This window comes from Suricata suricatta, chromosome 6, assembly GCF_006229205.1.
Source record: "Suricata suricatta isolate VVHF042 chromosome 6, meerkat_22Aug2017_6uvM2_HiC, whole genome shotgun sequence".
In the NCBI taxonomy this organism is placed as follows: Eukaryota; Metazoa; Chordata; class Mammalia; order Carnivora; family Herpestidae; genus Suricata; species Suricata suricatta.
Genome location: NC_043705.1, coordinates 22,920,549 through 22,947,354, shown reverse-complemented (window position 1 = coordinate 22,947,354; position 26,806 = coordinate 22,920,549). Strand labels below are relative to the sequence as shown.

General features: G+C 36.1%; 1 protein-coding gene across 6 annotated transcripts in view; it reads left to right on the top strand.

The window, feature by feature from the left end:
• The window catches only part of RAPGEF6 (Rap guanine nucleotide exchange factor 6), a 188,897-nt gene that overhangs the window by 75,769 nt on the left and 86,322 nt on the right, over positions 1-26,806 (top strand). For all 6 annotated transcript variants that reach the window (XM_029941860.1, XM_029941857.1, XM_029941858.1 and 3 more), the window contains one exon: positions 19,072-19,203. In XM_029941860.1, the coding sequence (XP_029797720.1) occupies positions 19,072-19,203 (132 nt within the window). The remainder of the gene's footprint in view (positions 1-19,071; positions 19,204-26,806) is intronic.

The window sequence follows — 26,806 nt, the reverse complement described above, 5'->3', positions numbered from 1 at the left end:
AGTCTGATTTTAGGTAGCTGCACAAGTTATAATGAGGCGCATAGCTCCTCTTTTGCTCTCTGTGATTTCATCTTAAATTTCCTTCTCACCTGTGGTGCAGGTCGTTTTTTTTTTTTTTTTTTTGGATTTAGAGCATATTTAGCAAGATTAAGATATAATTGTCAGTACAGCTGAATAGGAAGTGATTATTAGGATCAGATCATTTAACCACTTTTCTGGTGGTATACTGAATAATGGCAGATTCTTACAGTGGGCCATGAATGTGACATCTTGTTTTTTTAACAAAATGTGTTCTGCTTTGGTAGAGACTATGAGTGTCTTATTGAACAAGCCATTCCTGTGGTAGGAAATGGGATCCTGGCCCCTGAAAGCTCATCAGAAATTAGAGGACTTTGGTCCACACATGTGATTCCTGAAGTCTCCTCATGGAGGATGTCTTAGTCCATTCAGGCTGCCGTAACAAAATACCACAGAATGAGTGGTTATAAGTAACACAAATTTATTTTTCACAAGTTCAGAGGCTGGAATTTTAAGATGAAGGTGTAGACATGTTTGGTTTCTGGTGAAAAGCCTGTCAGCTTATAGACTCCTGACCTATCACTGTCTGCTCACAGGATGGAAAGGGCTGGGGGGCTTTGTGAGGCCTCTTTTATAAAGGCACCAGAGTACTCTGGTGTATATTTTGTGGTGCTTTGTACCTTCATTTCAGCAGAGAACTTTTCTCTCAATTCATGATTGTCTAACCTCTCCTAGTAGGAGAATTCTTCCCATTTGCCTTCTGGGAGATATTGTAGAATTTTTGACAGGAAGGTCTTGTCCTAGTTAGAGGGTGTTAAGTCCACAAATGGACAGAGAAAAAGCGAAGGGGGTGATACTGTAATCGAACTAAGTTAGGACAAATGCCTGCCTGGAGCAGCTTAAACATTTTTTTTGAAAAAAAAAATGCTCATTGTAGAAGTGAAAAAAATAGAAGAATGTTAAGAGAGAAACTTGTGTCTTCCTCAAACCAGAGATAGCTAGTGTTGCTAATTATTTTTAAATATATCTTGATTAATTCAGATCTTCTAATTCAGATAATGCTGAATTTTTATATATCCTACCTTTCTACTTCTCATCCAGTTAATTTTTTCCCAAAACATACAATATTATGTTATATGAGTATAACAAAGGATTCCCATGCAGCTTGCACTGTGCTCCCTATTACAACTCTTATGAGTAAATGGACTCAGATTCTTTTCTTAGGGTGGATTAGTAGAAGTTAAATTATTGGATTAAGGGCATAAAGATAATTTTTAAGGTTCTACATAAGTATTGCTAACTTCTAAATAGTCGTTTTAAGAAATTATCCTGATCATTCACTTATGAACCTGAGGAATGTTGGGAGCTTGAGTAGGCTGGACATGCTCTTCTGGTCTCTGACAGCTCTTCGTCTTTTAAAGGTGACACTCGTTCATATGGTTCTGTTCATAGAACCAGAATCGGAAAATTGTTTTTAACTTGAAACTTTATGCAATAATTGCTAAAGAAACCTTTTCTGAAGATTGAAGCAACTCTGATATTAATGTATACCAGTGATCCAAGATAATGATTTTCAAGAACATTCTGGCTGGAAGAATTATAACTACCAAGACATAGCAAACAGATTAATGCTGATTGTTACTGATTTTTAGTTTGATTTGTTACCTGTTCAGAAACTATGCTGTGTTCAACATTTGGCTTTTATAGTACTAGAAAATGCATAATTTAAAATTAGAGAAGTGAAAGGCGCCTGGGTGGCTCAATGAGTTAAGCGACCTGACTCTTGATTTTGTCTCAGGTCACGTCTCACAGTTCACCAGTTGGATCCCCACATCAGGCTTTGCACTGACCGTGCGGAGCCTGCTTGGGATTCTCTCTCTGACCCTCCACCACTTTTCTCTTGCTCTCAAAGAAAAAAATAAGTGATTTAAAGGTGGTCTCAAATATAATCAATGAATCTACAGATGGAGAGAATATTCTTAGTAGTTTAATCTTTTAAATGAGATTTGGTTTTTTTCATTTGTGTTTATATATAGCTCTATTTTAATTATTGGGTAGACCTCATTTTTTAAAGAAAATAATAAATACACTGTTTTAAAACTTTACATTAGCTTTGCATATAGCGTATAACACACTTGACTGTTTATTATATACATAGAATGTATTCTTTATTTGCATGTATGTGTAGATGACTGAATGAGTGAAAAATGCTTCATACAACTGCACAGTGTAGGGGAAAGTGGAGGCATGGTGTGTCTTTTTATTGTTCCTTCAGTTTCACTGATTCTAATTATAGAAGCTTACATCACCTTGGTTGATGATGAAGGCTACCCTCTCCTTTGCTTTTTCTTCCTTGATCACTCCCTAAGGAAGGATCATATTTCATAGTGCTTTTGTGTCCTGCTGGTAGCTTTAACAGAGTTTTCAACAGCATGGTGCTGACCATTTAATGGACATAGATGATCGTGTGCTGAAGCACGCTGTTTTTTTACAGAAGAATAGGAGGAGAGTGTTGATACTCTGGCTTCCCTTTCTTCAGAAAGGCTGAGGAATAGATAGAATGCAATTTGAAATCAGGAATTCCTGTGGGGCACCAGTAATTAGAGTTAACTATGTCTGATAACTTAACGAAGATTCATTTCAAATGTTCAAGTTAAGCAAGGGGTGAGGAAGAAGTGGAAAAGGTTGCTGTGATGCTTTAAAAGGCCTTTGTATATTACCTCTGGTGTTAACGGTAAACGGTCATTCATTTTCCAAAAGGAATTAAGTGTTTTTACTGTATAAATTAGTACATTTAACAGTTGATATTTTAAAGACCAAATACATAAATCTAAAATACAGAAATGAGTGGCCTGTTTATTTTATTTTGTGAAAGTACATAATTTTTCTTTTGTTTTTTATGTGCTTTTGAGGTCAGTTTCTCTAAGTTGTCATTGCAGTATTTCATTATGTAGATGGGAAATAAATGGTATGACTTTGCCTGAGATTACTGTAAAGTTGGTTTTTCTTATTGTTTTTTTTGTTTTTATAATGTCTGGCATGTGTATCCTCTGATAACTTACCCTTATTCCTTATGACCTCTTTCCCCCTCCTTTTCAGTGTTGTTGCTTATTAAGTAAAAAGTATACTTCTTTTTAAGTAAAAGTATATACTCCAACTTAGTAACTATCAGAACGTTCTTTTTGGCTTTCTATGCTGCAATATGATTTCAGATGTTTTGGGTTGTATTTTTGTTTAGAGATTGTTTATACAGTTAACATAAAATTTAATTATTAGCTATATAGCATCTACATTTTGATAAAAATAACTATGTAATGCTTTGAAGTTTTCAAAGCCATTATATGTTGCTTTATTTTATGTTGGTGCAGAGGACCCTGCCACACAGGTGAAGATTTCATCTTATGTGACTTAGCATCATGGTGTTTGATTTACAGGGGAAATGTATTCTTAAATGGCTATCCTGTGGTGATGATTCCTAGATCATGTGTAGATCAGGGCATTCTCCTTGCTGCAGTTACTTCATTTGAATTGGCAAGATAATGGAATGAGATCACAATAAAAGTCTAAAAATGATGGAAGTGAAAACAATTTTCCTCACCTAATCATATTTTTAGTGATTTGACAAATTACTATTCTCTTCAAAAGATGTTTATTTCTTCCTTCATTAAGTAAGAGGTCTTGTTCTTTTTGTAGAAATGTGGTCTGGTGCTGTTGGAGTCATGGATGAATGTAGGACTTGTCCCGTTTGTTTCTTTCATGGTGGTGTTGCACAGGGAGAGTCTGCTCTGTTCACCACACAGTTCCCTAGAATGGCACGTAGTGTGAGATGATGGGTAGAACAAGGAAAAGGGTGATGTCATCTTCACTTCCAGGCCACAGTAAAGGAAAAGAGAATTGTTGCTTTATTGAATTGGTGTTTACAACAGTAGTTTCTAACATATGGCTTTTAGTGGATTGCATTTCACACACAGGGTAGTAGTTTCTTCAAGCAGCTAAGAGATGGCCCTCCCTTGCTCAGCTTGAGGTCCTTCTTTGTCTGCTATCAGCATGATTTATTTTAAAAAGGGGGGAAAGTGGCCATTATGATTTTATTTTTGATTTGGTAATAATTTATCCTGTTGGTATCATACATAAATGTAATTATTATTTGCCACTGAAACTGAACTACTCTTTTAAGTCATATTACTAATGTTTATGTACAAAGGTTTGTCTTTTAGAAGTTTATCTTTAAGAAATTGTTTGGCTTCATTCACACACAGAGTGCCTATCATTTTCCTATTTTAAAAAGTACTTAAAATGAGGTTTAATTTATCCTAGAATGCTTAACATGGTGAAACTGCAAACTCATTGTAGTTTATTTAAAATAATTGAAAAGATACATTGGTGCTTGAAAATCAACCTGTATATATTTTCCATGTTTTATGTTTAGAAAGCTCCTCATGTGTATTTGTATTTTTGAAATTTAATTTTACATTTAAATGCAAAAATTTTTTACATGTATTCTTTTGAAATTTTTGCAGAAAACGTAATTCTTAAGTTTTATGGAAATCTTAATTTATAAGTGATCACATATTTTCAAAGAATGACTTGTCTTTGTTCAGAATAATATTTAGCTTTGCTAAAGTTAATTGTAGTTTTTATAAGTTATAGAGTAATTCAGATTGGCATTGTAGTATTGTTCAGAAAGTGACTCAAACTTTACCCAGAGGTATTGAATAACTCTTTTTGGGGGGTGGGTGACGGGATGTGCTAATGACAAGATGTGTCTTTGACTGTGGAGTTCTTTGTAGTAACACCTAGCTCTCAGGTTATAAAGTTCTCCTCTTAGGTTGCATACCACTTGCCCTCAAAATAGTGTTAGGTGAATAAAGCAAAATAGTTGTATTCATCTGCTTTGTTCATTGATTCTAAGTCTCCTAATTTTGCTGTCTGAAGGTGTACCAAGCATTTTACCTTTGGAAACTATGTCTTTTTTTATTGGCTGTTGAGAGGCAACATTACGGCCGTAACTGCAAACCCCTCATAGCTGCAGTCGATGTCTTGTGGCAGAACTGTGAAGAGTAAGGGTGGATACTAGAGGGATTATGTTTTTAGATTGGACAGGGTGTGGCAGATTTTAATTGTTTACTGTAATTTTTATTTTAAAATAAGATGATTTTTTAGTCTAAGCTCAGTTTTTTTTTGGCAGTTAAAATTATTTTCTTCTCTGATTGCTTCTGAGTTTTACTGGCTTCCTGTGTCTTTCTAGGAATTGAGCACTGGGCTGCAGGAAAGTACCATATTGCATAGATTATCCTTCCTCAGAGGAGTTGGTACATGCTGCAAGTCGGCTGTTGTGCCTGTGATGTAAAAGCTTTCCTTTGAAAATGAAATTCTATTGTTTCCATTTAAATGTACTATTTATATAAAAATCTTAGTGCTAGTTTTGATATTTTAATCTTAGAGTATCTTGAAGGTTAAAAACCTTTTAGAACAGTTAATTGATAAATAGGAAGTTTTGTCGGCAGAAATCCCTGAATGACTAGTGTAACAAATACATATGTGATATCTGAGAACTAAGCTGCCTTATGTATTTATAATGCAAGTTTATGTTACCAGAGCTAATTATTTTCCCTGGGGAGGACGATCCTGTGTCAAATTTGAATAATATTAGGAAATGTAGCTTTCTAAATCTATGTATCAATGTACAGAATTAAAAAGATGGATTTTTAAAACTGAAATAGAGAGGTGCTGCTTGCCAATTTTTTTCTTGTAGAATTTAGCTTGCTGACATGTCTCATGGAAGGGTGTGTGTGTGTCTGTGTGTTCTCAGTAAATTGCTTTTTGGGCTACATCTGCAGATACAGTAGCCAATTGATCTAATGCAGTTTCTGAAGGCTTTCTATACAGGTGATGTCATCCTTTTAGCTCTATTCTCCTCCCACTCCCTTTCCTTCTTATTAGATATTTCATCTTACTGCAGAGCATGGAATCAATAGGAGCTTCTCCTTAGGGAGCTGCTGTGAAACAGGCAAGGACAGTAGGAATTAAGACACTAACGTATAGTCTTGTTTTAGCAGAAGATGTAGTGTTTTTTGTATCATATCCTATATAAATTTTCAACCAGAAAAGCAAGACTTAGATCAACATTACTGTCTTACTGATGCATTAGAACAAGAAGCAATACTGCTGAGCTGTAAATAGTGCATGTGAAAAGAGAACATTTTAATTTTGGAGATTTTCAGCCATTCTCCAGGACAAACCTGTTAGAGCATATATATTTTTTAAGTACCATTTGCTTGCTCATTGGTTGATTTTTCTTTTTTTAAACCTTTGGTGATTAAGAATATCAAGAAGAAACTTTCATTTTAAGGATACAATGTTCTGCTTTGCTTCTGATGCAGAAGAAATACTGCAGTGCTTGCTCTACAGAATGAAATAAGTTGAAGAAGAGACAAAGCTGTGTTACAGAGAGGAAAGGTTTCTCAGAATCCAGGAACACAGATTTGGTGCATGTTGCCTTATTTACGCTGATTGATACCGTATTCACCGTTGTGTTACCGCTGTGCATGTCTGTGCCAGGTGCCTGAGGAAGCATGTGTATGTCTGTATGTACTGAGCCAGAAATGTAAGCATCTTAATTTGCTGTGATTTGCTTGTTAAAAGTGAACCTTGTGATGAAAACTGTTGCAGTTATTTAGAACAATACTCTGAGCTACTGAAAGCTCCTGATTTCAGTTTAAAAGGGATTTGGAGATCTGGGATCTGCTTTTATATAATACTGCAAATGGCGTATGATTTGTAAAAAGAAACTTAACAGAATTTGTCACCATACTCATCTGTGTGGCTCTGGTTTGAAAAGGAAACTACCCTTTCCAGCCTAGGAAATGGCTTTTCTTGTTCGCTGTTATGCCAATTGTCTTCAGCCATGGGCCTCCAAAGTAAGTAATGTTTATTTTTTCTTAGAGATTGATATAATCTAGTTATTAAATTTAAATTCTATTTTGAATTGTAAATGAACCTTAGTATGCTGTTATATCTTCTGAACTTTGAAAATAAGAATTACAAAGCAATCTTAAAAGCTCAGTCTCATGGCCATTTTGTTTTTCAATTTAAAGGAATCTCTAAAGTATCCTAATATACCTCTAAGAGGATTTGAAAAAAACCTTCTTAATAATCTATAGAGTTAAAATGTAGTGGATTTGAGGTGTACTGTCTTCAGACTGAATCATTTGGTTGTAGCTATTTCTGTACTTTTCTGAGTGTACTCTTTAACTTGATGGCATTGTATTGCCTCATCTTAAATGGTTGATGGATTTAGTTATGTTAGTCAAATCTCTAGCTTGTGCTATACAAATTTTTATTACATAGAAATTTTAGGAAGACAGGGTAATAACTCTTAATGGAATATGAAGAAAATAATTATGGAAAGGAACTATATGAAATTTTTAAAAAAATACTCTTCAGCATTTAAAAAATAGTAGTAAGTGAACTATTGAGACATTAAGATACCATCTGTTATATTTGTCATTTTTTTAAAGCAAACATTAACTCACAGACAAGCAAAATGCTACACAAAAAGACGTGCTAGGTTTTAGGAAAATATACAGTGTGATTTAATTGTATTGTGTGTATTGGCTGTTTATATAGATCTGGGATCTGATGCTACTCAAGTTATCTTTCCTGCTATGTAAATTTCAAAAAAAAAAAAAAAAAAACCAACAACAACAACCCAGTAGTGTGGATGTTTAGTTTTGTCTTAAAAAACTAAATGTTTTAGTAAACACTTTAATTGACTCTGTTAACATTGACTTTGTTAAGATTTCTTTATGGTTTTGTTGAATAGAGACAGGCACAATAGAGGCATTTCCTAGGATGAAATCATGTCTTTGTTTAAAGGTTGTCCTACTGATGGTGACTAAGGGAGAAATAGTAGGATAGCATCGTAATGTGCTGTTTTATCTGAAAGATGGCTCACTGCCGATCTATATTAAGTGCAGCTTCTGGAAAGACATTGAAATTCACTATCGAACAACAGATTGAAATGTAAAGAGATGGATATACATAGGTATACACTTCATCTATACTGTGTCATAAGGCATGGGTGGCCTCTAGTACAAATGCCACCTGTGGGGCCCATGCTTTATTGTTGCTTGTTGGTGACACTCCTGAGATTTAAAACATACAGAAGGGAGATGGATGAGACCAAATGAAAAAGCTTTAAAGAAAATCAAGAATGAGATAGGGGTTGGTTGGTTTTTTTGTTTTTGTTTTTGTTTTTTTTTTTTTTAGAATAACAATAAAAAATATGCTTTGGTGGTAATGGCAACCAACTTTTGATTTAAGATTTAACAAGTGTAGAAGAGCCAGAGGGAATTTAAAAAAAATCAGATTTTATGATATGATTAGATGCCAGCAAATACCATCTGAGCAGGATTCTGTGATTAGTACTTGACTATGTAAATTAACTATTTATAAAAGAGTACATGTCTCCTTTCCCCCTCTCCCATCTTTCATGTTATTTCCGATGGAATTTTAATTCTGGATTGTGATTAAACATTAAACCTGTGATTAACTTTTCATACTTGGTACTTTTGGTTTTCCAATACATCTTACTGATTTGTATTTATTAATTTCATGTATTTTGCCCATGCTACTACTTGGATTTCATTACTTCTGAATTCGTTTATTTTCTTAACAGAATAAGTGGTTCTAGCATCAAGAGTAGGGGGGAAGGGGAGTAGATGAACTTTAAGTCCTTGTATGTTCAAAATGCTTTACTTTATATTTACCTAAAAAATAATTGTTTATTTTATAAAATAATAAATCTAAAGTCTTTTATTTTTAGCACTTTGAAAAAGTTAATGCCTTGTCTTCTGGCATCCAGTGTCAGTGATGAGAAGTCTGAGCTCCTTTTAATTCTTATTTTTTTGTTAAGTAATCTCTTTTTCTTGTTGTCTGTGGTTAGTTGTGTTTTTCTTTGGATTTTATTTTTATCCTTTATGCCATGAAGTTTTACTATGGATTATCTCATATTTTGCTTTTTTTGGTTTTGTTTTGGTACTTGGAAGTCTCTCTCAAGCTGCAGATTACCCTCTGTCTTCATTTATGGGAAAGTTATTTTTTGAAAACTGCAGTTCTTCTTATCTTGTCATACTTTATTTTTATTCCATCCATTTGCAGTCTGATCTTCTAGCTCACTGATTCTCCATTTGTGACCAGCTGCTGTTCTGCTCTTTATCTTTTAAATTTCTAATTGGGACAATCATTTCTGAAATCTCAACTGAGGATTTTTCACAACCACCCTTGTTTAATAAATTGTGTTCATTTAATGGATACCATTCATTTCCCTCATTGTCGTCTTAGCTTTTTCTTCACGTGTCAATTCTTAGTTGAGTGTGCGTGCCTTTTTTTCAGGAGGTCGATATTTCTTGTGTGACTGAGAATTCACCTTCTTGCTTGCCCAAAGGAACTGTTTACTGGATGGAAGAGGCATTACCTCTTTGGCTTCTGTTTGCCTTCTCTCGTGTGTTCTTAAGTCACAGGCCAAGGAGGTGCTTCCATTTTCATTTTTACACACAGCTATCTCTATAGATCTTCTTCTTCTTCTTCTCCTTCTTTTTTTTTTGGCCTTGATCTTACTTGACCTGTCTGTAGCTTTTGACACAACTGATCACTCCCTTCTGTAAAGACTTTATTCAGACTACAAGCCAAAGTTCTCCATGACTCACTAGACAGTGTGCGACTCTTCTCCCTTTATCTTCTGCTACATTCCTCTTCGTTCATTGCAGCTACTCTAGTTTTCTTGTTTGTCCTCAAAGTTGCCAGCCAGCACTCTTCTTTTCCAACTTCTTTTTTAATTTGAGAAGGGAGAGTTAGTGTGAGTAGGGGAGAGTAGAAGAAGGGGGCCAGAGAGAGAGAGAGAGAGACTGTCAGTCTTAAGCAGGCTCCACACTCAGCACTGAGCCCAATGCAGGGCTCTATCCCATGACCCTTATATCATGACTTGAGCCAAAGTCAAGAAAGAGTCAGAAGCTCCACTGACTGAGCTACCCAGATTCAAAGAGGAAACTGATTTCCTTTTTTCTCAACAAGTCTGTCTACCTCTTGAATAAACTTACTATTAAAGGCAAATATTGAATGAAAGCTGCTCTTTGGTTTAAAAAATGTTAAGGTGGGCAGATACATGTGTGTTAGAATGGAAAAACTCTAATACTTATTGTTGTTGAACAGTGGCCTTCCAAACTTCATCTTTTAGTAAAAATAATGAATTTGAATTAAGAATGCCAGGTTTCCTTGTAGTTTGACTTTCCTCAGGCAGAGTGCTGGTGTGACCTACCCAAAGCTACTGTGATTAGAAGAAGCTTTTTAGGGCTTTGGAGAAATTTTAGTCTGTCTCACCAAAACAGGTTCCAAACTATGCTTTTTGGGCCTTAGAATTTATTTTTAATTCTCTCTCATTGTCAGCTGATACTTCAAGGACATGTCACTCTATCTAGTCGTAGAAGCTCCTTTATAAATCTGCTTTTAATTTCGTAAGGCTTTTGTTGTCTTGTGCCTTGACTAATGTTTCCTGTCTCCCATATGTATGATTGTCTTCCATTTCATCTTCTATGATGCTAGCGTAATCTTTTTAAAAAGCAGATCTCTTGGGGCACCTGGGTGGCCCAGTTGGTTAAGTTTCTGACTTCGGCTCAGGTCATGATCTCACAGTCCGTGGGTTCGAGCCCTGTGTCAGGCTCTGTGCTGACAGCTCAGAGCCTGGAGCCTGCTCAGATTGTATGCGTCACTTTCTCTCTACCCCTCCCTCGCTCGCTCTCTGCTCTGTATCTCAAAATACATTTAAAAAAACATTTAAAAAATAAAAATAAAAAGCAGATCTCTTCTAGTCATTTTCTTGCTTAGAGCTCTTTAGCAACTTTTTTCTAGTACAGGAAATCTAAAGAGTACAACTGCTGGCCCTTCATCTTCTAGATCCCCCTACATATATCCCTACCTGAGCTACACTGATTTCCTTACTGTTTCCTCATTGCATCATTCTCATTTAAGCTTATCTAGATGGGCAGGTAGGTGTACACACACACACACACACACACACACACACACACACACAATAGGAATAGAGAGAGCATGAGTGCCACATTCAAAGGAGTAAAAACATAGAAGTAACTGTACTCTCCACTAATTTTCAGCCTCCCTCTTGTTGTTGAGAGTTTTTGTTTTTACCTAATTTATGTCACTTTGTAGTCTGTTTCTGATGGTTATAAGTTACATGCTCATTCTCAGCTCTGCTTTATATATCAAGTATGTTAGTACTTACCATGTTCTCATAAGGCATTCCAATAAAACTCATTTTTGAGTCTTGTTTAATTTTTTCATCATAAAATGACAGAATGTATACGATGTGTATTGCTACCCTTACATACTAAGGGCTGTAGAATTTCATCACATTCCATTGTTTGTGGCCATTTTTAAGTGGGAAGGTAAGAGAAAATTACCCTCACATACATGTATTTATATATATTTGTCTTCAGTTTGGGGATCATTTCAAATAATTTATTCAGAGAAATAATAGAGGAATATTTTCTTCATGCGGAAATTCCTTTTAGACTATCAGCCTTAATCTCTCACTAGAGACTACTACTCTTTTTTTTTTTAATAGTTTATTGTCAAATTGGTTTCCATATAGCACCCAGTGCTCTTCACCACAAGTGCCCTCCTCCATCACCACCACCTATTTTCCCCCTCTTCCCCTCCCCTTCAACCCTCAGTTTGTTTTCAGTATTCAGTAGTAGAGACTACTGCTCTTGTTTGCCTGGTATATATTTCTCCAGATCTTTTCTCCCACCCTAGATGAGTTTGTACCCAGAAAATATGTAATGGTTTTTTTAGGCTTTTAAAAAAATGAGTCTTATATTTATCATGATAGTTACTTTTTTAATCAGTATATTAAAGAGATCTATTCAAATTTGACCATACAGATCTGCCTCATACCTTAAACTGTTGTGCAGTATTCATAGTAGGCTCTAACAGTTTAGCCATTCTACTTGTGGTGGTTGGTTATCTTTTCTTTAATTACAGTTTGTTACTAATGAATGCTCTTGTACATTTCTCCTTATGCACTTGTATGCTTTTTTTTTTTATTATAGATATCTGAAGAGGAACTGTTGAGTTATAGGTGTATGCATTTTAAATGTAGTAATTCTTAATGTTTACTCTCCAGAGTGGCTTCTCTCCAAATCATTCTCCAGAGTGGTTGTCCCAATTCATAACTCCCATTAGCGGTTTATGAGAATATTGTGTTCCTTCATAGCCTTGCCCATATTTTGTGTTATTCAGCTTTCTTTTTGCCAGTTGATGAAAAAAAGTTACTTGTTTAAATTTTTTATTTCCCCAGTTGTAGGTGGGGTTCACCACTCTCTTCCAGCAGCTTTCTTCTCCTGCTGCTGTGACTTAATTGGTCCTCTGTTGATATGGCAGAACTGAAAGCAAAGCAGTACCAGAATCTACCTATGAAACACTTGCCCCAGGGACCCCTGGGTGGCTCAGTGGGTTCAGCGTCAGACTTCATCTCCGTTTATGAGCTCATGGTCCGTTAAGTTTGAACCCTGTGTTCGTCTTTATGCTGACAGCTCAGAGCCTGGAGCCTGCTTAGGATTCTGTGTGTCTCTCTCTTCTCTCTCTCTGCCCCATCCCTTTAACAGTAAACATTAAAAAAGAAAATAAAATTGAAGTACTTGCCCCAAATTGTTATCTGGACCTACAGAGACCTTTGAGTTCATGAAATACACACTTTGGTAGGTCAAGTCTGTCTGAGACCTAACAGCAGCTCTCATGTCACTGCCCTTCTCAGAAACCGGGAGTAGCTCCCTATTACCTATAGGAATCAAAGGCAAAATACATACTTTGTTTGACATTCAAGATTATGTTCTACCTCTAGCCTCTCAATACATCTTTCCTCCTTTATATGTACACAGAGTCGTCTTCAACAGACTATGTACTTTTCCATAATCTGTGTCTGTATTCAAGCTGTTAGCTGAGGAACCTTTCTGCCCTTCAAATAAAACTTTGATACTTGTCCTCATGGACATTTGAGCTCCAGTAGCAGTCAGAAGATCAGGTATGAGAAATGGATAAAGGTACTGTGGAAATTAGGAGAGATTGAAAGATCTGGTAGGCTCCAAGGATGATGGTGAATTGAGATTGCTCGTGAAAGGTCAGCTCTTAAATCCCTGGTGGGATCAGGAAGAAAAGAAAAGAGGGCGGAGAAAGTTTAAGAAATTAAGAATTCCTGTGGGAGGAGAATTTTTCCTTTCTGCCTCTTTTGTTAGAAAACAGGAACTATTAGGTGTTAGGAACTCACAATTTAGTATCAGGAAACAACTTAGTAGGGAAGAGCAACTTATATATAGTCAGACTTTCTGGATTACAAGTCCAGTTTCCCTGCTGCCTAGCTATGTGATTGTGGGCAAGTTTTAGAACTTCTCTTGACCTTGGTTTTCTGATCTGTAAATTGGGTATAATGATAGCATCTTCTTGTCATGGTTGTTTGATGATTAAATTGGATGCTCTGTGTAAAAAGTAGGTAGGAGGGTATATTTGCTAGCTTACATATTTGGCACACATAGTGAGCAATCAAACATTAGCTGTAGTGACCATCATTATTATTCTCATCAGATAAAGAGGTTGAAAGGATCCCTAGTGTAGATCTAAATTATCTTCATGAAGTGGAAAGGAGGTGCTGTGTAATCTGTGTTCACTCTTCACCCTTAAACTGTAGTTTTTGAAGGTGGGACCCATCTCTTTTCATCTTTATGTTACCGTGCTGGTACAAAATAGAATATGGCAGAGAGTAATAGACTCAGACCTGGTTTTGAATTCCAATTCCTCTACTTACTTGAGTGAAAGATCACCTCAGTTCCTCATTTGTAAAGTAGGAATGATAATAATGTCTGTTTTTTAGGGTCTAGTGATGATGAAAGATTGCTTAGTAGATATTACGTATCATTACCAAGCTAGACTTGCTCTTCTGAGTTTGGTTTATTGTGTTACTTTTATGGAAGATCTCCTTCTCTTTTTGGTCTTAGTCTTTGTAGTAATCTTGGAAAATAGATTATCTCTCACTCCTGACACCTGAACCAAACATCTGACCTTTGAAAACTGTTTTCATAGTCTTTTCATCTACTTCATCCTGGAAAGATTTTTTTTTCTATCTAAACAATAGAAACTAAGTAGGAAGAAGATATTTGACCTGAGACATACTTCTCTCACAATTTTTGTATTAATATAACCAGGTATAGTTAGCTCATTGATTTTCTGCTGCTTTTCATTTTTTATTTTTATTTATTTAAAATTTATTTTATGTTTTATTTATTTTTGAGAGCAGGAGAAACAGAGCACGAGCAGGGGAGGGTCAGAGAGAGAGGAAGAGACACAGAATCTGAAGCAGGCTCCAAGCTCTGAGCTGTCAGCACAGAGCCTGATGCAGGGGGCTCAAACTCAAAGACTGCGAGATCATGACCTGAGCTGACGTCGGACTCTTAATCAATTGTTAACTGTTAAGAGGGGCACCCAGTTGCCCCTCTGCTGCTTTTTAAAATACACATAATATAAAATGGCCTCTGACCATAGCTTCAGTTTATCCCACAGTTTTGTGTTTTCTAAATTATTTTTTAATTTTTTAATGTTTATTTTGAGAGAGACAGAGAGCAAGCACAGGAAAGAGAGAGAGAGGGAGACACAGAATCCAAAGCAGGCTCCAGGCTCTGAGCTTGAACCGTGAGATCATGACCTGAGTCACAGATGGATGCTTAATCAGCTGAGCCACCCAGGCGTACCTATCCCACAATTTTTGATGCATAGCATTTTAATTTGTCTTTTCTTCTCTTCTTTTCTTGAGAGGGAGAGAGCAGGAATGGGAACAGGAGGAGGAGCAACAGTGGGGGGAGAGATTGAGAGAGAGAATGAATGAATGAATGAATGAATGAATGAATGAATCCCAAGCAGGCTGTACCCCCAGCATTGAGCCTGATGCAGGGCTCCATTTCATGACTGTGAAATCAAGACCTGAGCTAAAATCAGGAGTCAGTTAACAAACTGAGCCATCCAGACACCCCCACTTTTTTACTATATTTAGATCAGAGGTTACAACAGTGCATCCTTGTCTATTGTCAGTGTCATGGACATTGCAGAGAATGTAAAGTACTTTTATTAACTTTCTTTTCTTTTCTCCAGCCTTACATTGTTGTTACAACATATATTGGTTTTATATATGTATTGTAAACTTTTTGGGAACTTAATGTTATTACTTTTGTAGTTAGTATTCTTATAGATTTACCCATACATTTCCTGATTTTCATTGGTTTTCCTTATTTTCTCCATCTAGACATTTCCATTTGGAATTGTTTTACTTCTCCCAGTGAATTATCTTCATTCTAGGTCTATTGGAGAATATTTCTTTTCATTTTTGGTTTTCTGAAAATATCTTTACTTTGCCTTTTCTTAAAAAATATTTTTTTACGTTTATTTATTTTTTGAAAGATAGATGTGAGACAGAACATGAGCTGGGAAGGTCAGAGAGAGAAGGAGACACAGAACGTCAAGCAGGCTCCAGGCTGTGGGCAAGCATTCAGCACAGAGCCCCATGTGGGGCTTGAACCCATCAACCATGAGATCACGAACTGAGGCAAACTCAGACGCTTAACCAGTTGAGCCACTCAGGAGCCCGTACTTTGCCTTTTCTTTGAGGTCTGTTCTTGCTGAGTACAGAATTTTAGCTGTTGCTGATATTATTCCATTGTCTTCTGGCTTCCAGATTTCTATTGAAAAGTCAACCAGTTTAATTTTGCTCTTGTCAAAGTAATCTTTTTTTTTTTTCCTGAATGCTTTTAAGCTTTTCTCTTTGTCCTCCCCCCCCCCCCCCCCCCCCTGCCACCACCAATTTTATTGTAATGTATATGCCAATGGTTTTGTTATTATTTATCTTGTTGGTAATTTTTAAAACTGTGTAATATGTGGCTGCATATTGTGTCAGTTTGGGAAAATGCTCAGCCATTATCTTCTATGCCTTGAATTGCCTTTTTCCCCCTTTTACTCTGGTTATTTAGATGTTACCTTCTCACTGCATCTCCTGTGGTTTTTGCCTCTTCTCTCCCAACTTCATTCTTTTTTACCTTCATGCTTCATTCTGGATATTTTTTCAGGCCAATCTTTCCTTTTTTCTTTTTTAAAAAATATTTGTTTTTGCGAGAGAGAGCCTGCATATGCATGCATGCAAGCAGGGAGAGGGACTTAGAGAGAGGGGGACGGAGGATCCAGAGTGGGTTCTGTGTTGACAACAGAGAGCTTGAGGCGGGGCTTGAACTCACAAACCACCGGATGAAGCTGAAGTCGGAATCCTAACCAGCTGAGCCATCCATATGCGCCTCCCTTTTATTTTTCTAATTCTCATCTTAGTTTTGTCAAATCTGTTGAGTGAGTCCATGTTTGACTTTTTAATTCTGTAACTTTTCAATTTTAGTTTTTTTGTTGTTTTTTTGGTTAATATTTATTTGCTGAAGTTAATTTTTCTAAAGTCTTTTTCTCTGTAAAGTTGACCCTTGAACAGGGATTCAAGCACCACTCACCCCTGTGCAGTTGAATATTCACATATAACTTTTTAAAGTTCACAAGAACTTAAGTACTAATAGGCCACTGTTAAGTGGACGCCTTAACAATAATATAGTCAAGTAAGGCATAGTTTGTATGTTACGTGTATGATTACAAAAAGTAAGCTAGAAAAAAGAATGTTATGAAGAAGACCATAAGGTGTATTGAAAAACTCCACATGTAAGTGGACCCATTCATAATTTGAGCCATATATAGTTGAAACTTGTGTTATTCATTGATTTATTTATTTTTGGTTTTTTTTTAATTTATTTTTGAGAGACAGTGCGAGCAGGGGAGGGTCAGAGAGAGAGGGAGACACAGAATCTGAAGATAGATAGGCTCCAGGCTCTGAGCTAGCTGTCAGCACAGAGCCTGCTGTGGGGCTCGAACCCATGAACTATGAGATCATGACCTGAGCCGAAGCCGGACACTTAACCGACTGAGCCACCGAGGTGCCCCGAAACTTGTGTTATTCAAAGTCAGTTGTCTTTATCATGAGTTGCTATACTGGAACACATATGGCCAGTGACCTGTATGACCTGAGAACTATGAATGATTTTTAAATTTTTAAGGGGTTGTTTAAAAAAAAAAAAAAAAGACAAAGGGAAGTATGTACATAGATTATATGTTGAGTGCAAAAACCTAAAATGTATACTCTTTGGTCCTTTAAAGAAAATATTGCCAACCCTTGACATATATATTAAGTACAGTTATTGTAACATCTGTTCACTCCATTATTTGTAAGTTCTACATTGTTTTCTGAAATTTATTCTCTTAGTTTTCATCAATGCTATTTTGTCTTCCAATGTGCCTGGCTTTATTTGAACAGTGTATGTTGTATATGCGAACTTTTTTTTAAGTAATTTGAGACCTAGTTGATTTTTTTCCCCCTGTGGTAAAGATTTATATTTGCTTCCAGTAGTTGACTAGAAGCACTAGTAACCCTGTATAACCTTAATACAACATCAGGGATTGAGATGGATTCTGAAATGGGCATCAGTTTACTTTTGGACCACATTCATTACGTAGTGTAATGTTCTCTTCAAGGTCCCCTTCCAGAGAATAGCCCTTAATTCCAAGGCTAAGCCTTGGGATATAACTTTTTGTCCCTTTAACCAGTGACTGTCAAAAGTGCTTCTGAATCTCTTGATCTCATCTTTATGAATCAGCAGAACTTCAAAGGTCATATTGTATGTGGTCCAGTTTTTCTGTTTATCTTAGTTAGAGGATTCATCTGAGTTATGCCAGCTACTCTTGGCAGCAGGGGCATGTGTGATGTCATTTCTGTGTGTAGTTTTTATAATTGCAGTGACTACTCTTAAGATAATAGAATTCAGACTTGACCATTTTTCCTTTAGGGTTTATTTAGTTTCTACTAAAACTAAATGTGTGTTTCCTTAATGTTTTCTTGCACTAAAGCAATGAGAACCCTTATTTTAAAAAGTAAATAGATTTCTCCTAGTTCCTGAATAGCAGGTTGCAGAGAAATTATTTGGAAAATATATCACCATGCCTCTTATCTAAAGCTTTGTCTCACTACTCTGGAGCACAGTGGTTTGTTTTTTATCTTAATTCCTGTAGCGTTTGTTTTGTGAGGTTTGTAGTTGTTCTGTTTTATTTTTGGTATGAAAGGTATTGTACAAACTTGGATCCCTAATAAAAGTATAATTCCTCTAAAGATAATGAGGTAGAATCATTTCCTTCTTCTGTCTCCTGTATCCTTGCACCTAGCATAGACATTCATTAAATCATCATGATTACTAACATTTTTTAGGGGCCAGCTACAAACTGATACAATATTATGAAGGTTTATAAAATTTTTGAAATTTGGAATGTGGTCAACTCTCTTCTTAAGCCTTGTTGCCAGATGCTGTACTTTAAAAAACCCAAGATATTGCTCTTTTTTTTTTTTTTCATATCAATGACCATTTTGTGTTGTTGGGGTGTGTGTGTGTGTGTGTGTGTGTGTGTGTGTGTGTGTAATTGCATTTTTAACACTTTCAGGTGGCAATAGCTCATAGTTTTGTTTGAAGCATAAAGAGGGGCAAAGTTTTTCCTCTGAAATACTGTTACTAATAGTAATCTCTTCTGAAATCTCCACAGTGGAATTCCTCTCTAGGCTTGACTAACAGTGTCACAGTACTAATTTGGTTCTGCTTATTTCCTAAGATTTTGCCTAAAAGTGGAGAAGTTAGCTTAGAAATGGAGTTGCACAGTAATGTACATAAAGCCAAACTTTGTTGCAGAAATTACAACATGTCAAGAACTCTTAACAGGTTTTTATTTAATTTTTTTGTTTTTTATTTTAATTCCAGTATATTAACATAGTGTATATTAGTTTCAGTTGTACAATACAGTGATTCAACAATTCTGTACTTAAAAGGTAGTTTAATGTTTAGAATATCTTAAATTATTTTTCTTCTTCAGCTTCCGGCCGATCTTACCAAGATGCACATCACAGACAACCCTCATCCACAGGTGACTCACGTGTCTTCTAGTCAGTCTGGTTGTAGCATTGCCAGTGACTCTGGGAGCAGCAGTTTATCTGATATCTACCAGGTAATATTTTAGGAGTTTGTGTGCTATACATACGGCTGTTTTATTTTGCCACATATCCCATGGTCGTGCTTTCAGTGGTCACATACCTTTTAACTAGGCTATGAAATTCAGGCGGAATGTCTTTGTGGAAGTATGCTTTATTTATTCTTTCAAACTTGTAAACCCAAGTAGCCAGGCAGGCTCTTGACTGTCAGCACAGAGCCCCCCGGTACGGGGCTCAGTCTCACAGACCATGAGACTGTGACCTGAGCTGAAATCAAGAGTTTGACGCTTAACTGAGCCACCCAGGTGCCCAAATACAATGTTCTTTTTAATTACTTTTATCCAGGAGAATTCATTATAATATATAATGGTTGCTTTGTTAAAAAATCGTTCTTGAAATGGCTGAACTTAAACTTATAAAAAGGCTGAATTTTATTATAATTGACTAAGTTTTCTATAAGTAGTCTTGAAGAAAATAAGAGTTGATATATTTTTTAAAGTTTTTATTTAAGTTCTAAGTGTAGAGTTGTTTTTATTGTAAAGGTTTTTTAAAATTTTTAGTAGCCCCATGAAAAAAGTAAAAGGAAATAGGTAAAATTAATTTGAATGATGTATTTTATTTAGCACAGTATATCCAAGTATTATCATTTCAGTACAAATCAGTGTAAAAGTTAGGAGTTACTTAATTTTTTATACTGTCTCCAGTAGCCAGAATTCTTAAAATTTATTTTAATATAAATTTAAAGGAAAGGCATACCTGTGAAAATTAATATCAGAAAGTTAATTTATTAGCTGATTTTTATTAACAATGATAGTATTTGAAATACAACTTAGAGCTCGTTTAGTGTTAGGTTTTAAAAAAGTGGTGGACTTTTCAAGATGACTTCACAGATGTGATTCTGGGTTATTTAGGATGCTTCTACCATAAGTAATTGAAGATGTAAACACCAGTTGTTTTGACAATAAGGATAGGATATCAGCAAAAATGGCAGACTAGAGAACTATAAAATCTGTCCTTCAAAAAAAAACCTAAGCTTTAGCTGACCATCAGGCTTCATTCAGTCAAGCGGGAAGTGAAGGCTATGGAAGAGTTGTGAACTACCTCGCTGAATGTTTGAGGCTTGTTCCAACACACAGAAAGCCCACCTTCCCTCTCTCTGCTCCTCCCCTGCTTGCGCTCTACCTCTCTCTCAAGAATAAATAAACATTTAACAAAAAAAGATAACAACATTCAGCACCAAGTCATATTCATTCTGTTTCCTACATCTTTAATTGTGTTTGTATATGTATGTTTGATGTTAACTGAGGTGTAATTTACATATAATAAAAAGTCACCCTCAATAGTAGAGTTTACATGTGAAGACTTAGAAAGTCTCCATTGCCCCAGAAAGTAGTCTTTTCCCCTCTGTAGTCAGTCCTGTCCGATCCCCAGCCATTGGCAACCCCCAGTCTATTTTCTGCCTTACACAGTTTTGCATTTTCCAAAAGGTGACATACATGGAATCATACAGATATTTTGGGGTAGGGGCAAAGATACACAGTTTAAAAGATGATGCAATTAAACTTAAAAAGTAACCAAAAAGATAAAAGTCGGTTTTAATGAATTTAGGAAAAGTAAATAGACAAGAGCAAAAATAATGAAATGTAGAACAGAAATTTAAAGGAGGGCTCTGTGGGCAGCTCAGTCGGTTAAGCATCTGACTTCCACTCAGGTGATGATCTCACAGTTTATGGGTTCGATCCCCGCGTCAGGCTCAGTGTTGACAGCTAGCTCAGAACCTGGAGCCTACTTTGGATTCTGTGTCTCCCTCTCTCTCTGCCCTCCCCTGCTCATGCTGTTTCTCTGTCTCAATAAATAAAACGTAAAAAAAAAACGTAAAAAGAAAAGAAATTTAAAGGAGAAAATTATCATAATACTAAAGTCAAATATATAAAAAGGTAAGATAAAATCTTTTTAAGAGTGCCCAAAGAAGGTTAACAGCCTCCAACTTGGACTTCAGTTAAGAGAATAGCCAGTGGATAGAAACAGTTTATTTTAAAAACAAAGATAAAAACAGAAGAAATCAGTTTGTTAAAATAAATATACTTAAATACATAATTACATATACTGTACATATGTGTACGTAGAATGTAAATCTGAATGCAAGAGGACCAAATGGTAATAATGTTATCTGTTAGTAGTAGATTTGTGGATAGTTTTTATTGTTACCTAGTCTTTTCTTACTTTCTTCGTGAACATTACTATTTCTCTATTTAACACATTTTACGAAGGATGTAAATGGAGCGTAGACTTAGAAATAAAAGTTGAATAGGGACACCTGGGTGGCTTAGTTGGTTAAGCGTCTGACTTTAGCTCAGGTCATGATCTCATGTGGGTTTGAGCCCTGTGTGGGGGGCTGTGCTGACAGCTCAGAACCTGGATTGAGCCTGCTTCAGATTCTGCATTGCTTTCTTTCTCTTCTTCTCCCTGCCTTGTGTTCTATCAAAAATAAATAAACATTTAAAAAATCTTTTAAATACAAAATAAAAATAAAAGTTTGAAAAAGATTAAAGTTGTAATATATACTAGAGGGTAAGAGGAGTAAATACAGAATAATAGATTGATTAAATATTACCACCAAATGCAGAATTTCTAGGCCTACAGTTAAAACATAGATAAGATAAATAACAACCACCAGTTTGTCTGTATCCATTCTGACCTTCAGATTAAAACAAAGGGAAGAAGAGTGCTTACCGTTAAATTCATCAGTGAACCTTAGTCTTCTCTTGACCCCACACCTTGTTTGGAGTACTCTTCAAGCTGTGAATATATCCTTTAATTATAGGCCATATTTTGTGTGCGTGCGTGTGTGTGTGTGTGTGTGTGTGTGTATATACGTTGGCCAGCAACAATTGAGGTAATTGGTTATCCAAATTGTGGCACTTAAAAGATATTAAAAATGAACACCAAACCCATTCATGGCTTCTAACAGCATAAGCAAAACTTTGTGAAATACTGTATTTTGGAGTTTTGTTTTGCTTAGTTTTGTTTTTTAATGCAAGTATTTTTAATTTGGAGGTTTGAGGAGAAGAGAACATTCAGATAGCACTTTTTAACAAAATAATTGTTAAGACCATTTTATATGGCCAGATATGTGGCTGTGCTCTTATGCATTTCCTTCTTGAGAGTTTTCATGTTTTCTGGTTTAAAAATAACAGTCCTTGGCTCTCAAGGAAACTTCAAAAAAAGTATTTACCACAGTCTGGGGAAAATGCAAGTGTTCATTTGGTATAAATAAGTTTCTAATCAAATAAGCTTAAAATTTAGATAAGTGTATACATTAAGATGTTAAATTGTTCTTGGAATAAATATTTTATGTATCTTCATAGGATACTCAAATAAGGAGTACTTCTTTTAGTTTTTCTGTGGGAAATCAACATGGTCCTAAAAATCCCAGTGCTTCATTTACTCCCTCTATGGCGGCATGAGTCCTTATTTCAGAGCTCTACTGCCAGTCTCCAAAACTATGGCACCACAATGCCACTGGGATCTTCATTAAGATTGAGCTAGCTTTGCTTTACTTTAATATCCCTATTAAAAGTATCTGTGTCCTAGTCAAAATCTCATTTATCTTTGACTAGTACTCCCATTTTTTAAACTCCCACATGAAATAAATTCTAAAAATAATATGACTTTACTCCTATATTTAATTATTAATTTATTTTTTTTTAAGTTTATTTATTTTGAGAGAGAAAGTGAGAGTCGGGGAAGGGCAGAGACGGGAAGGGGAGAGAGAGAATTCCAAGCAGACTGCACACTGTCAGGACAGAGCATGACACAGAGCTCAAGCCAACAAATCATGAGATCATGACCTGAACCGAAGTTGGACACTTAATCGACTGAGCTGCCTAGGCGCCCCTACTCCTGGTGTTTAAAAGTTTCAGTGCCTCACCATTATCTAATTTATACTCTTCATTTCATTTCAAATTTGTATTCACTTTCTAAGCCTTTGACTTCTAACCACAGTCTGCAAATCTGGCTTTATGTTCCACTATTTCCCACTTGAACATTCTAGATTCTAGTTCACAAGAACATATATAGGTTAGTCCCTGAACATGTTTGCTTTTTCCTAGCCCTGTGTTTTGGTTATGCTGCCCTACCTGCTGCTTAACCTAGGTGACATTTTCATATCATCTCTCACATCTTGGAACCCCACAGCAGTTTTTCTGTGGGTCGCGAGTGGAAAATTTGTGGAGAAAGAGTTTCTTACTTGTGTGTTCCCTGGTGAGTTAAGCACACTGTTGGCACTTAGGAAGTAATCTAGATTTATTGTTGTTGTTGAATTACACTTGAAAGTAGAAACCTACATTGTTTCCAGGGGAAATGCAGAGGATCCCTACTAACTAAAGCTTGATTATCTAGGGCAAAGGAGTCTTTATTTGACCTGCCTGACCTATTGTAGAGATTATGGAATGGGCTCTTCCAGACAGCATTACTGTGAAGGATCACTTTCACAGGGTTCTTACACTGACTAGAGCGAAAGGAAGCAAGGAGTAAGTGGTCTATGAAAAAGGTTGAATGAAGTACTCAAAATGAGAATGTAGGAAAGTGAAGCACTGAAAATTTAAGGTTCTGGCTTAATAGTGGCTCTAAATTTGAAAACGTGGTTTTTGTAAGTTCGTATAACTTTTCATTCCAACCTGTAGTTCCCCTCATTCTTTATCTAGATGCAAACAGGAAAAGGATATCCTCTGGTGGTTTATTTGGGGAAGGCAAAGTCATCAGAAAATCACCTCAGACAGTCGGCCTCACCAAATTGTATTTACACATATATATACACAGAGTCTGCAGGAACAGAAAAACAGATTAATGAACTTCATTTTTTTAATGTTTGTTTATTTTGAGAGAGAGAGAGAGCACGTGAGCAGGGAGAGGGACAGAGAGAGCACTGGGGAGTGAGAGATAATCTTAAGCAGGCTTTGTAGTGTCAGTGCAGAGCCTGCTGCAGGGCTTGAACTCAGGAACTGTGAGCTCATGACCTCAGCTGAAATCAAAAGTCAGAGGCTTAATCAACTGAGTCACCCAGGCACCCCTAAATTAGCTCTATTAGCTCCTTGACTGATATTTACTTTGTTCCCTCTACACATAACTTCCTTGTCATAATCTTCTTGATGATCTGCTGTATTCCAAGTGCTAGGATAAAGTAGTTGAAAGGCCAGGGCTCTGATTTTCTGTGTACCCTGCCGTAACAAATTTGGCTTATCTGTTAACTTACATTTTTTGTAACAACTGTTGATATGATTTTATTAGGCTCTCGGACTCTGTTAAAACAATTTTCTTTATGGCTCTTTTCCTTTCTTTGCTTCAGTTGGAGTAGTTTTTAATGGTCCCCCTTTTTTTAAAAATAAAAGAGAGAGATAGTGCAAGCAGGGGAGGGACAAACTGAGAGGGAGACAGAGGATCCAAAGCAGGCTCTGTCCTGACAGCAGCCAGCTCAATGCAGGACTCAAACTCAGCTGAAGTCTGATGCTCAACCAACTGAGCCACCCAGGAGCTCCTTCTTTTCAAGTTTACTTTTATTACAATTTACATTTTTCCCATTTTCACCTTACTTATATTTGTATTTCCTTTTATGTCTTAGAACTTACTTGTAATGTTGGAAATTCATCCATCTCTCTTATTCCTGTGTCTCTTTATATTGATTGATTTTTCTCCTGGTTATAAATTTATTTCCCTCCTGTTTCTTCTGTTTTGTAAGTTTTTATTACATGCTAGACATTTAGAATACTATATATTTAAAATTCTTACCTAGTTATTAGAGAATTAAACTCTTCCCATGGCCTGCATCCTCAGACGTATCATGCAGTGACTTCTAGTCCTGATGGTCATTTTATGTATGTTCACCTTAAAAGACCAGACTTCTCTTTACTTAGTAAAAGGAAAGGCCTTAGATTCTACATAGCTTGTTTTATTTACTTTTAAATTATAAGATCTTTTTTAATTTCCTAGCTGTTTTTGACTATTCTTCCTTTTTTATTTTTAATTCTTATTTTGCCTCATCCTTTTGGTATACTTTTAACATTTTATCAGTTTAATCTCTCTTAAATGATATTATTCATTCTTTTTCCTTTTATCCTACTTTGGAAAAAGTACAGTTAAAGAAGACAACTGTAAAGATAGGTTATAGTCTTTATTTTACTCTTAAGAGGTTTCTAAATGAGTTCTGTTAGCACTGTTTACAATCCGTACCCTTGACTTTGATTATCCCTTAAGAATTTTGTTTTTAAGGGGCGCCTGGATGGCTCAGTCATTTAAGCATCTGACTTTGGCTCAGGTCATGATCTCACAGTTCATAAATCTGAGCCCTGTGTTGGGCTCTGTGCATACTGCTCAGAGCCTGGAGCTTGTTTCAGATTCTGTGTGTCCCTCTTAGCCCGTTGCCTCCTTGTGCTCTGTCTCTCTCTCTGTCTCTCTCTCTCTTAGAAATAAATAAACATTAAAAAAAGTTTAAAAAGAGTTTTCTTCTTACATCTCTCCATTTCTTAAAGAGATGACAATAGACCTTGCCTCTTATCCACATGCATGAATTGAATCTTGCTTATTTTTATCAGATAGAATCTAGAAGGTGAGGAGACTGTGTTGAGATAGTCTGGGTCATGCGATGAAGACCTGAAACTGTGATGAAGATAGTGGTTTAAGAACCCAAATTTTATAAGGTAGATTGTTCTTAAGATTTGGTAAAATGGAAAAAGGTTATTCTGGGGTGAGCTTCTATATTCTGGAAAATTAAATAAACTTTTATGAAAAATACTGCTTTAGAACTTTTTCACACTAGTTTGTTGGATTAAAATCATTGCATGTAAATTAAGTTTTTCAAAGTCATTTTAGCATGTACACATTTTAAATCTTATTTTTTGAAAAGTAATGAGAACTTGCTTACGAGTGCTAATGGTTTCAAGAATATATTACTCAGAAATAACTCCACATAAACCCTGAAGTTCCATAGCCAGAAAGCAGAGGGAGCTTTGGCCTCAGGGAACCTGGTTGCTTGTAGGTTTGTGCCTCTGTCTTGTCTGTCTGTCTAGTTCTGTGTCTCCTTGTAGCTTGGTTGCCTTTGCTCTCCACCCTCCCCCCCCCCCCCTTCAGTCACAGGTACTTCTTTACTGCACTTGCTAGCTCTATCATGCATATTCTATGTATATTGCTTTGTATCTTTCTATGTGTGCCTGTCTTGTTCAATGTCCTTCTTCCCCATTCCCCTGCCCCTTCTCTGCCTATTGGTTCTATTTTCTCCCATCACAGAAAGGCATTCCCATATAGCTGTAGGCTCTTTGTATCAGATTCTTCCAATTCAGTAACCAGAGACAAAACAATGCTCTGCCCTCTAGCTCCGGTTATAAAAATCCAGAGAAGAGTTCTTTCTTCCTTAGCTTCCATAGTCTGGGACAGAGCAGTGTTCTTCACTGGAATCTCTTGGTTAAGTTGGAGAGGAACAGTAAGTCCCTAAAAAGAAGAAAGATACTCTTTTGAGCAGACAAAACAGTAAATATTCACTATAGGTAATGACACTTAAATATTTGAATGAAGGTGCCATACTCTTCAGTAATACCTGTTGTATGCTTATTATTATGAAATTCCTGT